The sequence below is a fragment of the Rutilus rutilus genome (genome assembly GCF_951802725.1).
Source record: "Rutilus rutilus genome assembly, chromosome: 19".
Taxonomy (NCBI): Eukaryota; Metazoa; Chordata; class Actinopteri; order Cypriniformes; family Leuciscidae; genus Rutilus; species Rutilus rutilus.
Genome location: NC_140232.1, coordinates 22,968,404 through 22,983,106, shown reverse-complemented (window position 1 = coordinate 22,983,106; position 14,703 = coordinate 22,968,404). Strand labels below are relative to the sequence as shown.

The window sequence follows — 14,703 nt, the reverse complement described above, 5'->3', positions numbered from 1 at the left end:
AAGCAGAAATCACTAAGGGAACTACTGTAAGGGGCCATTTTACTCCCACATTTGTGGAGAAGAAAGTTAGTGGTGCCCTTTGAGCTGATGATAAGTCCCTCCTCTCTCTCGTCCTCGGCATCTACCATCAGTAGTGACAACCACGTCTAAAGGCCCTTACACAGAAGACATTTTGCGCTGGATGTTTGACAAAAGCGTAGCTAATAACTTAATATTCACACTGTTATGTAAAAAAAAAAACATTTGCATGGATCATAGCAATAACTTATGAGAAAATAAATATACAGAGATTTATGCACAAAAGTGTGCAAAGGCCTTTACTGTGGTTTAAGGTCAGCATGTCCTTCAGTGTTCCCCTCTATTCTGATTTGATTTAAAATAAAAAGCACGTTTTGGGGTCACGACAGGACAAGAGGTGGGGCTTTACTAGGACAAACAAAACCAACAACAACAAAATTAAAAGCAACAACAGAAAAAAGAAAATCTTGAATTCTGTACATGTAAACATCACACACTTCCACTGAGTCAAAAAACCAGAAAGAAATCATACAAAGCTTCACATTGGTACAAAGAGAAACTGAGCTTCAGCATACAGTTTCTAGTAAGAACAAGAGTAAAAACAAATAAAATACCATAATCATAATAATGTTACAAAGCACCACAAAATTAAAATATATCACAGGCAATGGTTGTTACCACATTTGATTTGATTTTAGCTGCACGGATTAAAAAAATAAAAACTTGTAGCTTTTCTTTTCTTTTCTTGCCTATCCTTTTCTTTACATGTGTCTTGTGTTCACCAACCTCAGATGTCCAGAGAGCTTTCAAAAACATCTTGCACTTCTAACGTCAATTATGAACAAAAAGGTACAAAACAAGGAACAAAAAAAAAGAATAAAAGGGCAAACAATAGATCAATAACCTGATACAACTTTTGATGCTGTCACCATATAATTAGAATAAGCCCAAAAACATTTCTCGTCTTTCAACTCAAAGCCCAGTGCTGGACTGGCTCACATTTTCCTGCATGGAGTAAAGGGAACAAATAATTACAATGCAGAGCAAAAAAATAAAAAAATACAGAACATTATGGCTTGAGAATGATCAGCTGCATTTCATAATTTAGGATCATTTAGGTGGTTTTAAGGCTCCATCCCATAAACATTTGACCCCTCTTGTGTGTACATTTTCCTTTGCGGATTGTAAAGTGCTACTATGTTAACCAATTTAATAATTTATAAAGTGTAACATCTGAATATAAATGAATTAATGTTCCTATCACTTCATCCTTTCATCAAGGAATCTATTTTAGTGAGTAACAAGTAAGAGGTAATAAACAAGCTTCCATCCACGTATCAAAACTAAGTTGCTGAAGACAACTTAGATCTTTTTTTTTCTCTCTTCAAAATTTGTGATTTGAATGTCATATTCAGTCCCTTAAAGACCCGTTTGAGATGTGTGTTTTACATTTGGAATGTTGAGACTCACAACACCGATTCCCTTCAGACTGTCAATGTCGTACAACCAGAGTTTTTTTTTGTTTTGTTTTGTTGTTTTTTGTAAAGTAACAAAAAGATATTTAACATGTGGAATAAAAAAGTAATACAAAACAACAAATAAAGCACAAATGGAATGGCTAGACGACTTAAATAGATCATTAAAAATGTGTGTTTGCAGCTAAATAGAGGAAAATGCTCTGTTCCACATAATCGGGTTGCAGAGTGAGGACACGGTTCAAGCTATGGCTACAAGACTTGAAACTTGAAGGCCCTGTATTGTCACCACTCTACTAAAGGCTAGAGAGTCAGAGTGAGATCTCACACACCGCTATGCTGTTTTACGAGGGATCAAGTCACAATAGTTCAGGATTGTCTTTTGCTTTTTTTTTAATACAGTTTTTTTAACGATGGCATTTGTGAACATGAGAAAATGCAGGCAGGAGGAAGAGCGAGGCTGGTGTCAGAGCGGAATTGCATCGTCAATGTTCTACGTACCACTTGGTTCATGTGGATGATGCTACCTTAGTCCACCAATCACTGCCTCTCAAGCCCCTGCGTGTTGTTGACAGAAAGGAAATGATTTCATCATCGGTTTCCTTCTGCTGATATTAGGTCCTTTCTCTCAGACTCACTGTGCATATACAGTATGTGTGCCAATAGGATGTTAAGTCCCTCTGTTTTGATTGGTCCCCGTGAAAATGAAAGTGTCTCAGTCATGAGGTTAGAAAAAAAGAGCAGCATTCACAACTTAACAGAATGTGTTTGCAATGCAATGCAGCATGGGAAATGCAATCCTTGTCCCTTTTTTCCCCCCTATTTTTTTTTTAGTCCATCAACGGCGCTCCTGTCTGGAAGGTTGATGTCACCCATGTGTTCCTGTGAGAAATTTTCCTACGGTGCATTGATGCGCTGAGGATGGAGGTTTGCCAAGGCAATCGAGCATGTAGAGTTTGAAGCGTTCCACTCAGCACAGCTTCATTTGCATAAAGTCCAACATTCCCAGCCAATAGAATTTCAGCATCTTCTTTTTTTGCGCTCACCAATCACGGTTTCTTTTAGTAGACTTTTATGTGTGCATGTGTAAGCTTGAATGAAAATTCTTATATATGAGAGGAATATATATATATATGTACAAAGGACATCTGTTAAAGTGTTTACGATTGAAAATGATGCATTTTCAGACACGGACACACTATAACGATTATCATCTACATTGCACCTTCTCCCCAAACCTCATTAGCATTGAACAGATAAAAGAGATTTTTACAAAAACCCTTTTCTCTTGAATCTGTTCTATATCTAAAATGGCTAAATCTGGAGCAAAGCTGCTGCATGGATATGTCTATGGTAACAAAAGAACTTAGGAGGAACTTTTCAAATTCAATAAAACAAGATGCCAATGACAAACAGGAATCTAATCTGATAGTAATATTTTGTGCCATAGTGTAAACTTTATGCTGGAGTTGACATCATTTTGTGTTTGTTTTGGGCATCACTCCTAAATTGACTGCTTTTGTGTCTCAAAAGATCTGGACTGGTCTGGACTCTCTGTGGTGGACTGATAGATCTCACTGTGTTGTGCTCTGTGCAAGACGATTGTAATGCTGTTGTGAGTACAGACACCTCTTGCTTTGTGTTCTCTGATCATCTCATCATAAAACAATGTTTAACAAGTCATCTCAGCCCTCCGAAAAGGATTAAGCCCTGATGGACTCAAAGGTAAGGACATTTGATAAAGACACTATAATGGACATAAAGCTGTCATGAGCAATGTGTGATAGGTAGGTTTACAGGAAGAGCATAGGCGGAGTTTGGGGGGTGCCAGGGGGAATCGAGTGTCTAGAGCCAAAACAACAATAATTTATCTTTTTATTACTGAAATCATTTTGGGCGAAATGAGTGTACCCTACTTCTCGGGCACAACCGTTGCTATTGTCATAAATTGTTTTGCTGAGCGCAAGAATCAACAATCTACTTCAAGTGCATTAAACATTACTGCTAATGACTGCAATTCCCGTTTAAGTACATTTTTTCCTCATGTGCATTAACAAGTTTGTGTAAAGCACCTTACATAGTATATAAGCCCAAAAATAATACTTGCGACTGGCCCAGTGCCAAACGCAAGTACAATTTGTTCACTTTATTTGGAACGGATACATAATACATGGTTTTATTTTAATATTTTCTTATAAAGTTCAGGTTCTGTAACTATTAATTCTATTAAGCCACCAAAACGAGTTTTTATGAGAGGTAGCATTTCATATGGAAATTATAGAATTACATGTACATTTAAATAAAACATTTGAATGCAAAAATAAATAAAAACTATGCAAAATACAGGTTCATGGCAAGTGAACCTGAGAAAATGATGGCTGGTAAATGTTATCAATTGTAGACCCTGTACGTGTGCTTCAGATACAGCTTCTTCTGACCCCTCCATTTTTCTTCCCCCCAAGCGAAGTGAAACTCCGCCTATGGACTTTAAGTGTATATGTATGTAAGTGCACATAGCTACATGTATCTTTCCTGTCATAGTGTGCATTTATGTGTATGTGTGTTTATGAGAGAAAGACGGGTAGCACCAGCCTGTGTGCAGTTCTCAGTTCTGCTGTAGTATGAGGTTCTCAAGCTCATCAGCAGAGCGAAGCAAGAAGGCCGCAGACTCGCGATAACCCGCAATCAGTTGCCGAACAGCCGTGACCTCGGGCGGGCTGAGCTGGGCAGATGCCCCTCCGCCCCCTCCACCCTGACCATGACTGTTTGAACTGGAGGAGGAAGTGCTGTTGGATGCCAAAGACTTCATACTGAGATCAGTAGGCCCTGAAAGAAAAAGAAAGAGACGTTTATTAAAATGAATATCTAGTAGATCTATAGAAAAGTCTAGACTAGGGTTGCTTCAATACCAGTTTCAATAGTCAATAGCAAGCATGGCGTAGGATGTAGGATGAGAACGTAAGTCGTCCTTTAATACCAATTTTGATATCACAGCAAAAACAAACAAAATTAATTCAATTGTTAAATTGAACAATTACATTTTTCAAATGAAATATTAAATTAATATAGCGTTTAATATGAAAGTATTAATATAGTATTTAATATACAAAAACAAAGAGTGCGCACTTTGTTTTGCTGTTTATTAAGTCATAACGGGAAGTCATCTTCTTTTTGATTATAGACATTTTGGCCTTCACACCTAAATCAACTAGGAAAGTGTGGAGACTGCATTGATGGGAATATAAATATAAACAAATTAAAATGAATTATTTTTCATTTTAGTAAACATTGTTTTAAATAAATAGTAAAGGGGGGCGGTCACCATAATTGGCTACATGTCACGTCACGTAAACCATGAAGAACTTTTTTTTTCATATTACTCACCATTGGTTTGTGATGTGCCATTGTTTTGGATGTTGTTGCCAAGGGTCCCGTATCCACGGAAACTGTAATTAAGTCCACCATTGGTGTAGAGTTGGTCCTGGGAGTAGGCCGAGGCGGCCAGTGAGAAGCCTGAGTTAGCCAGGGCAGCCGGATCTCTGGAGTTTGGCTTGTCTGCTGTAACCGACTCATCCTGAACAGGAGTGCATGGAAAGGAAAAATGCGATAAGACACAGAAAGACCAAAAGATAACTCACCAAGTAATCTAAAAATGAATTCAATCTGATTAAAGATCTAGAGATCAATGCACAAATGCACTCACATGGGCCTGATAGATGTCAAGGCGCATCCTCTTAGCAGCATTACGTGTTTCACTCTCACATGCTGCTGCAAGGATGTTCTCAGCCATGGCGGAGGTGAGGTGAGGTGGAGTGGGCCGTGTCTGACATCATCGTACAGGGCAGAAAAATATATATATGTTATTACCTTATGCATTCCTGTCTATGTTCTAATCTTAAAGTATGGTGTTTTTAACACGTTACCAATTGCTTTAGTTATGAAAAAAAACAATCTCTATAATTTTTTAGCTTTTCCCTGGAACTGAATACATTCGAAATGATACTCTATTAAAGCATTACCTTATCTTTCAAAAAAGGAAAATTACTGTGTAGCCATCTTCCTGGTTTATGATTATTGAAACCATGTTCTGCATAGCTGCACTGTAAAATTTAGATTTTTGAAGCTAGTTGAATCTCTTCAAATACATTCAACCACTTCAAGTTAAAAACATCTGTTTCTATCAGTCTTTGGCTCTACCAGCACCACACTTTCTAGAAATGCCTGTTTGATGGCATTTAATTCCTGTGAGATGCAGAAAATAAGACACTGAATCTGTTCTTTAAGAGCAGTGATTCTCAATCATATGACTGCACTACACATTTAGGATCTTTCTCCTATCTCGCACACTTTCAAGTCATGGATTTCATGAGTTAAATCAGGCTCAGTGCCAGGAAAAGGGTTAAAAATGACTGCCCGTGACCCTGTCAACCACTAGAGGGCAGTAGTATGCTATCGAATGGTGTGTAGCGCAAACAACGGTAAGCTTTAATATGTGAAACATTTTGGATTATCTGTGGTATTGTAATAGCACAGAGGATTATAGCAGATGTGTGTGTTTGCTTGTCAACATGTATGCAAATGCCCATGTTTCCATACCTCGAAGCCACCCTTCTTCATGCGGCGACAGGATTTGAGGTAGGTTCGGATCCGTTTGCGAGCACGTTCTTGGAACTCTGGGAACTGGCGGCTGCAGGACTCAATGATGGCCTGGATTTTCTCTTTGGGCTGCTTTGAGATTGGAACCATCCGGTCCAAGTTCTCATCCACAAACAACCGCACAAACATCTGAAAACATGAAGAAATATTAGAGCAATGCAACAAAGGAAAGAAAAGATGGAAAATTGAACATATTGCATCAATGAATCAGAAAAGGGAAATTGTGAGGAAGATGTAAACGTGAAGGGGGTAAAAAAATGTAACTGAAGAAACTTATGGTTTAGCATAGAGATGGAAATAATTATTAAGGTTCAGCAGGCCACTGAAATGCTTGTATTTTTTATAATACCTCATTGTATATAATTTATCATTGTAAATTATATTTCCAGCATAACAATTTGAAAGAAGGATGGAAAAATGAATATGATTTTCAGTATTTCATCATATTTGCTTTGTCTGTTTTTTGCTTTCACTGCTTCATGAACTCCACAAGTCTGTGTAAAACGACAATCATATTATTCAGACCAGTGTTATTTATATACTTAATTTTAGTAATAATTTCATTTAATTATTTATTTTTTAAATATTGCTATTACTATAATTTTTTTTACACTTTTTTCCAGCTACTAATTTTAGTATTTGAACTTGTAATTATTTCAGTTAACCTGCCAAGGCAACATTTCTAATTTTCGCTTAGTTTAAGTTTTTCATCTAATAATTATATTTAATTTTACTTCTGCTTTATTCCAATTACATTTTTTTTTTTTTTTTTTTTTTTGATATTCAGAATAGCCCAAAATGATTGAAATAATATTTCTTATCTATTTTATGTAAATTTTGTTTCTTTACTTTATTTCTTTAAAAATACTAAAACTTTGTTTATTTACAAAAAGACTGTCAAATGTGGTCTCAGACTTTTGGACTTTACCTCCAAACCTAAGCAATGTAGGTCATAAAGCTTGAAAAGACTAAAATAAAAAACTAAATCTAATTTAAACCATAATATGAGAGAGAAAGCGGTAAAGGGAGCAAGTCTCACGTTAAAAGCTTTAAGTCGTTCGGGGTCCAGACCCTCAGCGTCATTTATCTTGTCGCTGTCGTCATGGTCATCGTGATCGTCATCATCATCGTCAATGACCTGAGCGCGACCCGGGGTCATGTCGTCCCCGCACGTGCTCAGTTCCATCTTCACAGAGTCATAGCTTCCTGAGCTGTACTGAGGCGACTGTAGAACATACAGTATGTACAAAAGTCAAAACCTCCATCTGAACACCATAATGCTTATTAGTACTTTATTTGTTTATAAATACACATTTTTTGAATTACGTGGAAAAATGTAGTCTCATACCTTGTTATTGTACTCAGTTTTGACAGGGAATTTTCTGTTAGGGTCAGATGAGTAGGATCCGAGCGTTACTCCGGGTAACAGTCTGTCACTCAGGTTGACAGGCTGCTGTCCCTCCTGTGAGGAAGAGGACGATGAAGTAGTGCTGAAGTCCAGCGGCGCTGCGGCACCATTACCGTTCACCTCACCGTATGGAACCACCCCCTCAGATGCAGGAACTCCTCCTGTCGCCATGGCAGCACCACCAGGCGGAGTCAGTGCAGGGAGACCGTTAACTGTGCTGCTATTCTCTGAAGAAGAATCATCTGAGAGAGACAGAATTAGATGTTTGAATGCGTGTTCATAAAGTCACACACAAGTGGACGCGGGGTCTAGATGCGTGTGCGTGTCAGTGTACGTCTAATGGGGGAAGGGGAGTGTGTTGTGTGAAGGTTTTTGTGTGAACAGGAAAGCAACATTGGGGTCAACTGTCAAACCAGTGGAAGGAGGCAGAGGTGAAGAGAGAGACAACAGGATGAGGGGAATGAGATGGATGTGGGGTTCTAACAGAGTGTCTTAGTGGATGGGAGGAAGTATTTGGAAAAGGGGGGAAAAAAGAAAAAGAAAGAAACCCAGAGAACGGACATAATGAAAAATAAATAAATAATAAAGTGAGATGGTCAGACATTATTCTGCTTGTAATGTACGCTGCAAAACACATTTTTATAGTCTTGTTTCCAGTAAAAATATGTACACTACCATTCAAAAGTTTGGGTGGGTAAGACCAAAAAACAGTAACCAGTAATATTATTAAAATGTAAAATAACTGCTTTCTTTTTTAATATATTTTAAAATGTATTTTTCCCCCTGAATTTTCAGCATCATTACTCCAGTCTTCAGTGTCATATGATCCTTGAGAAAACATTCTAATATGCTGCTTTGGTGCTCAAGAATATTTTTTATTATTATCAATGTTGAAAACATCATATTTTTGTGGAAACTGAGATACATATTTTTTTTCAGAAATTTATTTGAAAAATAAATATTTTGTAACATTATAAAAGTCTTTACTGACACTTTTGATCAATTTAATGAATCTTTTCTAAATAGAAGTCAGATTTTACTGACCCCAAACTTTTGAACAGTAGTGTAAACATCCCTAAAACAAGGGAACTTTTCTTAAGAAGCAAAAAAACAAGAATTACGTTAGTTCTATGCTTAAAACAAAGAAAATTACTATAACATTTACATGAACATTTTAATTTTTTTATTTTTTTAATTCAACATACATTCTCTGAAAACTTCTGAAAAGTTTTCATATTTAATGCAATTTTTCTTGTAAGTAAACTGATAGCAGTAGTGCCGTGCAAAGGCAAAAGACCGTAACTTCGTTTTTGGTCGAAAATTAGTTATTTATATTTTTGGCACATTCAAGACCTCCTTTATCATGTGGATGAGTATCTTGAATCAATTCTGTTGTTTTTTCGAGAAAATAATGAGTTGTCTTAACAGTAACTTCCAAAAGCCCATGAGAAACCAAGGCAGAACACCGTAACACCAGTTACCGCTCTTTGGCTTTGTTTTGGAACGCTCAAATTGAGTTACGGTACTCCTTTGTTCAGCCGCGCGTCAATATGAAGTTACTGTGCCGGTGTTCTATTAAATAATGCTACCTTACCAGCTTGTACGGTTATCTGCCTTTGTTTTACTGTGCATTAAAATTAAAAATTACGGTGTAGCCTGTGTACTTTGTACTGCTGCCATCAGTCCCTCTAACTTCTGATGTCCTCAGAGCTTTCTCCTGCACAAATGCGGTCAGAACATTTAGTATGGTCTGAAACCGCTCCATTGACAAACGTGCGATATCGATCGCGAAGGATTATGCAGACTTGACAGAAAATTGTTACACATGCCGTAGCAGATGAATACAACAAAGAAATGAAGCCCCGCCTCACCCAGTTCGGGTACCGGACCTGGTTGAAACACTCATGCATCTAGCTGGCAGAGTGCCAAAACTTCGCCGGCGCCTTCAGCCCTGCCCTAAACACAGTCGAGCCAACGCTGGACTAATATATCTATGGAGGTATTTTGTCATGTCAAATGTATTAATAATGCCACCAGAATGCAACCATAGCAATAAGTAGATGGCTATAAATAACTGTAAATCATTCAAAATAAACTCCATGATCACTAGATTTTATACAGGTGTTACTATAATGATTTTGTTAATGGTGATCAGCAACCAAATATTGATAGTGTGGAAGTTACTGCCTTTTGCCTTGGCATGACTTCTTACTTTTTGCTGACAACACAAAGGCAGAGTACAGTAACTTTAAAATAGTGGTCAAAAGTCAAGTTTGAGCTCAAGAAATTTTTATATAGATAATTTTCATTACTAAAACATCTATTTGCCAGATTTCCAGTGTCCTACCTATAATTAATTAGGCGGGACAACTAAAAATCTTTAAAGTCATTTTTCTCAGTTCCACACTCTAGCGAGTTAAGGTCTTTTGCCTTTGTAGGGCAGAGTAGAAACATACAATTGTTAGTTAGGATTTATTTCTATACAGCCTTTTAAATGACTTGCACTCGTGAAATGTCACCATTTTGATTCAGTCATATTAAATAATATATTTGATTTGAACCTTAACTCGGATATTCACACAAAGTACATTTAGGTTATTTTAGGATATAGGATATCCAATCGGGCATAGACAGACACTGTGTGGACAATGATATTGGCCTAAATGAAAAATATAGTATGTCAGGAACTAATGACATAAACACAGAAAAGGACGGCTCCTCTCCGAAGGCTGGGTGTAATGGTAGAGTGTGGGTTAAATCATCATCCTCTTGCCCTGTGTCTCTCTAAACAGCACAATAGCCTGCCATGAGTCTAGGGAGGGATCCATTAGTGCATGGGTACATTTATATAGAGTACAGGATGGGAAAAAGACTCATTATTTCACAAAACACAAGCAGTGGATCGTAAACACATCCCATAACAACCACACCAAATTACAAAGCAGATTTGAGTAAACAAGGGCAGTACTGGTAGCCATACAAAAGTGTGTCTTTGGAAGAACACACATGATAACGGCAGGGAATGAAAGCTATATAAAATTAATAAACCCGTCCCAGACAGTCTGGATGTGCTTTCTCCACCTAAACAGTGTTTTTATTGATATCACAGACATGAATCATAGGCTGCATCCAAATATGCATTCTTTCCTATATACTATATATATATATGTGTGTGTCTGAATGTCAAAAAACAGTAGGCAAAAAGTACCCAGATGATGATTCTGAAGTACGTATCCAATGGACACTTTACAATCCCACGAGGCCATGTGAGAGGAGTGTGCATGGCACAACTGATGCTGTAGGTCACATGACAATGACAACATGGCGAGTGTAGTATGTCCAGATTGCATTCTGCAATATATGTTGTTACTATTTCAGGAAGAGAAGCCTGTACATTTGTGAGTACACAAATACACTATTGTTCAAAGGTTTGGGTTCAGTAAAATAGTATAAAAAATTTTTTTTGACAAGTCTCTTATCCTCATCAAGGCTCAAATAAATGCTTATTTGATCAAAAATACAGTAAATGCTTTAAAAAAAACTTACTGACCCCAAACTTTTGAACTGTAGTATAGATGACTTAAGAAGCTAATGCATATGGACAAAAAGCCACAAAACTCAAATTTTGATTTTACAGCACCTTTAAGAACCGATTCCCACCTGAAAAAAATAACTTTGGTTGCTGTAACCTAAAGTAATCAGGTTGATTCAGTCATTTTACATCATATAATAATTTCAATTTGTTTTAACATTTTTTTAAAGTGCAGATGCAAACAGCATTTTTACTTTGAATCTGAGACAGCAATAAGTCAGACATGCTAACATGCATGATCACAGCTCTGACTGCCATTCCTAAAATACTATCATCCCTCTTTAGGATAATTCCCAGAGGGGCCTCTACAGCTGTCCGTCAAGGGTAAGGTGCACTGAGCATGTGCACAGCCCTTTAGTCACTTTCTCTCTCCTTATGATGGAGTAAGTGGACACACGTCTATGTGTGTGGCCGAGCTGTTCCCTTCAGCCCCCTCGGAGCAAGATTACACCGGATTAGCCCACAAAGAAGCGACCCAAGCTGCTTCCTCCCTATCTACCACCCAGTAAGACCCTCGACTGTCCCAGCAGCCATTTTAAAAATCATCTCCACATCCCCCTCCCCCTGCCCTCATCCTCTTCTCTCCTGCCCCATTCATACGCCACCCCAGCCCCCTGCACTCAGCTGAATAAGAGACAAGACAGAGGGAGCGAGTGCTGGTGAAAAGAAGGAAGTGTGTTCAATTCAAAAAGGGGGCAGGGTCAACAACCTTGGAGTCTTGCAGTTGTTTACCCTCATCCGCAAATATGGGAGCCTTTGCCAAAGATTACTGTACACATTCTGTGTTACAGATAGGATATATATTGGTTACATGAACAATAACACTGATGATAAAGATGAAATAACATTATATAGATAATATTCAGATTTAGCATAGAAAAGATTCATAAATGTGTCATAGAGTATTAAATTTGTCATTTAATATACTCTTTTCTGTAACTAATCTATCTATCTATCTATCTATCTATCTATCTATCTATCTATCTATCTATCTATCTATCTATCTATCTATCTATCTATCTATCTATCTATCGCAGATTCCTAGAAAATTGAGACTGACACACATTACAGAACTTGACACCGAAGATTTTCACATACAAACCAAAGTGAAAAAAATAAGGCTGTCTCAGCATGGCTCTGCATACCCCAGACATCCATTAAACTGGGATCTGTCCAGAGAGTGATGGAAGAGAGCAAGAGAGGCTGGAGTGCTGGGAAACGGGCTATAATGGGCCTTCAGGCACCTCTTCAACATCAGCTTTATAAGACACTTATCAGACTCTAACCAACACAGAGTCTTCTCTGATAAACACTGACAAAAATTGGTAAAAGGTGGCTGTTATTTCAATAAAATGCACAGCTACATAAACACAGTGTGAGTGAGTAAGAGACATCGTACCTTCTTCCTCTTTAATGCTGGGCTGTGGGGGTGTAGGCATCCTCTCTGTGTACGGGGTGGTGGGGCTGCTAGGCTCTGCGGCTGGAGCACGCTCAGTAGAGACCCACGCGGGCTCAGCCATGTCCAAATCCTCACTGCTTACCGAACTCTCATCCTGTATGTGTGTGAGAGAGAAAGAGAGGGGGGAGGAGGAGGAAGTCAGAGAGCTCAGGATATTCTGTGCACAAAATGAAGCTCACCCATCCCACTATCGCCTAGACATCACTAGATTCTCCCATATCTCCTCCACAGCATCTCGACACAGACAAAGTCCTCATACCTGTGTCAAAATGAGCATTCTAAATTTCCTACATTTCCTGTTTGGTTCAACCATGCTGCTATATGTAAGATTGTCACGCAACATCTCACTTTACAAACTCTTTCCTTAGTCCCATTATCTTCCCAGTGTATCCTTTATTGAGAAAACTCCACATTTTGGAATGTGGGATGGAGAGGGACAGAAGGACGAGACTCTTAAATAATGAGTGAATACGAGGGGAGCTATTTTTAACCCTGTTGGAGCCAAAACCCAAAAGATGCACACACAGGATGAGAAGAACACGAGATATGTATTGTTTTCTTCAGGAATCATGTTCTGGGTGGGAATTTGCAGAACAACATTTAGTACACACAGTTCATTGCATGCACATATTTTTGTTTTTTGAAGTTTGAAGCTGTGAAAAATCCACATAAAGTGTGTATGCTTTCGCAGCAGTGTTAAATTTCCAGTGTTGTTATTGTTAACTAAAGTTTGGTATTTGAAATAAAGCTAAAATAAAAAAATAAAAAATAAAAAATTGATGAAAAACTTTTAAAAAAATTACCTAAACTAACTGAAATAAGTTGAAGTACTAAAATGACTAAAACTGAAATAAATATTAATTACAGTAAAGCTATATAGATATATATAAAAAAATACTAAAAGATACAAAATACAATATATTTTTTAACACATAATAAATACAAAACCTTGAAATGAAATGAAAACTGAAAATATAAAAATAAAAGCCAATTCAAAATATTAATAACTAAAATACCAAAATAACACTCAATTTCAAAGTCTTTTAAAATTTAGTCTATTGCATAATGGTCCATTGTCCAGATTTTCTTGACAAAAATAACATTTTTGTCAAGAAAATCATTGGACAAATCATTGGATGTATTTTTTGCAGGCCGATATCTTTAACACATACACATATATACACACAAAAAATGACCACATGAAGGACAAAGAAGTACAAATTGATAATTTATGAATATCGCTCAAGTTCAAAGACATTTTGTGTTACGCATGTTCTAAAGAGAGAAACTCGTAATTTAGAGCGTAAATGGAAACAAACTAATCTAGAGGTCTTTAGAATCGCATGGAAAGACAGTATGTCACGTTATAAAAAGGCCCTAAAAGCAGCCAGGGCTGAGCATCTCCGCAAACTAATAGAAAACAACCAAAACAATCCAAGGTTTTTATTTAACACCGTCGCTAGACTAACAAATAAACAGACGTTACCGGAGCAAAATATTCTGTCACAGTGTAGTAGTAATGATTTTATGAATTTCTTCACTGAGAAAATAGAAAGCATCAGAAACACAATTGTAAATGTACAATCTTTAATGGTGTCTTATGATTCAGCCTCAATTATCACCCCGCAAGAACAATTACAGCGCTTTGCAACTATAGGACAGGAAGAGTTAAATAAACTTATCATTGCATCTAAACCAACAACGTGTTTATTAGATCCAATACCAACTAAACTACTGAAACAAGTGTTACCTGTAGTGGAAGAGCCTCTTCTCAATATTATTAACTCGTCTTTATCCTTAGGTCATGTTCCAAGAATATTCAAGTTGGCAGTTATAAAACCTCTTATTAAGAAACCACAATTAGATCATAATAATCTAGCAAATTACAGACCCATTTCAAATCTTCCATTTATGTCTAAAATACTAGAAAAAGTTGTGTCCGCTCAACTGTGCTCTTTCTTGCAAGAAAATGATATCTATGAAAAGTTTCAGTCAGGATTCAGGCCGCACCATAGCACTGAAACTGCACTCGTTAAAATCACAAATGATTTACTTTTAGCTTCTGACCAAGGCTGTATCTCAATACTAGTTTTAC

The 14,703-nt window shown here is 37.3% G+C and overlaps 1 protein-coding gene across 2 annotated transcripts in view; it reads right to left on the bottom strand.

Annotated features, from left to right (window-relative positions):
* Positions 1 to 3,512: 3,512 nt before the first annotated feature.
* Positions 3,513 to 14,703, bottom strand: part of nol4la (nucleolar protein 4-like a) — a 45,654-nt gene continuing 34,463 nt past the window's right edge. For both annotated transcript variants that reach the window (XM_084389025.1, XM_084389026.1), the window contains exons 5-11: positions 12,549 to 12,702; positions 7,498 to 7,799; positions 7,189 to 7,374; positions 6,090 to 6,278; positions 5,197 to 5,316; positions 4,878 to 5,067; positions 3,513 to 4,319 (exon numbers count right to left, since the gene is read on the bottom strand). In XM_084389025.1, coding sequence (XP_084245151.1) covers positions 4,099 to 4,319; positions 4,878 to 5,067; positions 5,197 to 5,316; positions 6,090 to 6,278; positions 7,189 to 7,374; positions 7,498 to 7,799; positions 12,549 to 12,702 — 1,362 coding nt within the window. In that variant the 3' untranslated portion in view covers positions 3,513 to 4,098. The remainder of the gene's footprint in view (positions 4,320 to 4,877; positions 5,068 to 5,196; positions 5,317 to 6,089; positions 6,279 to 7,188; positions 7,375 to 7,497; positions 7,800 to 12,548; positions 12,703 to 14,703) is intronic.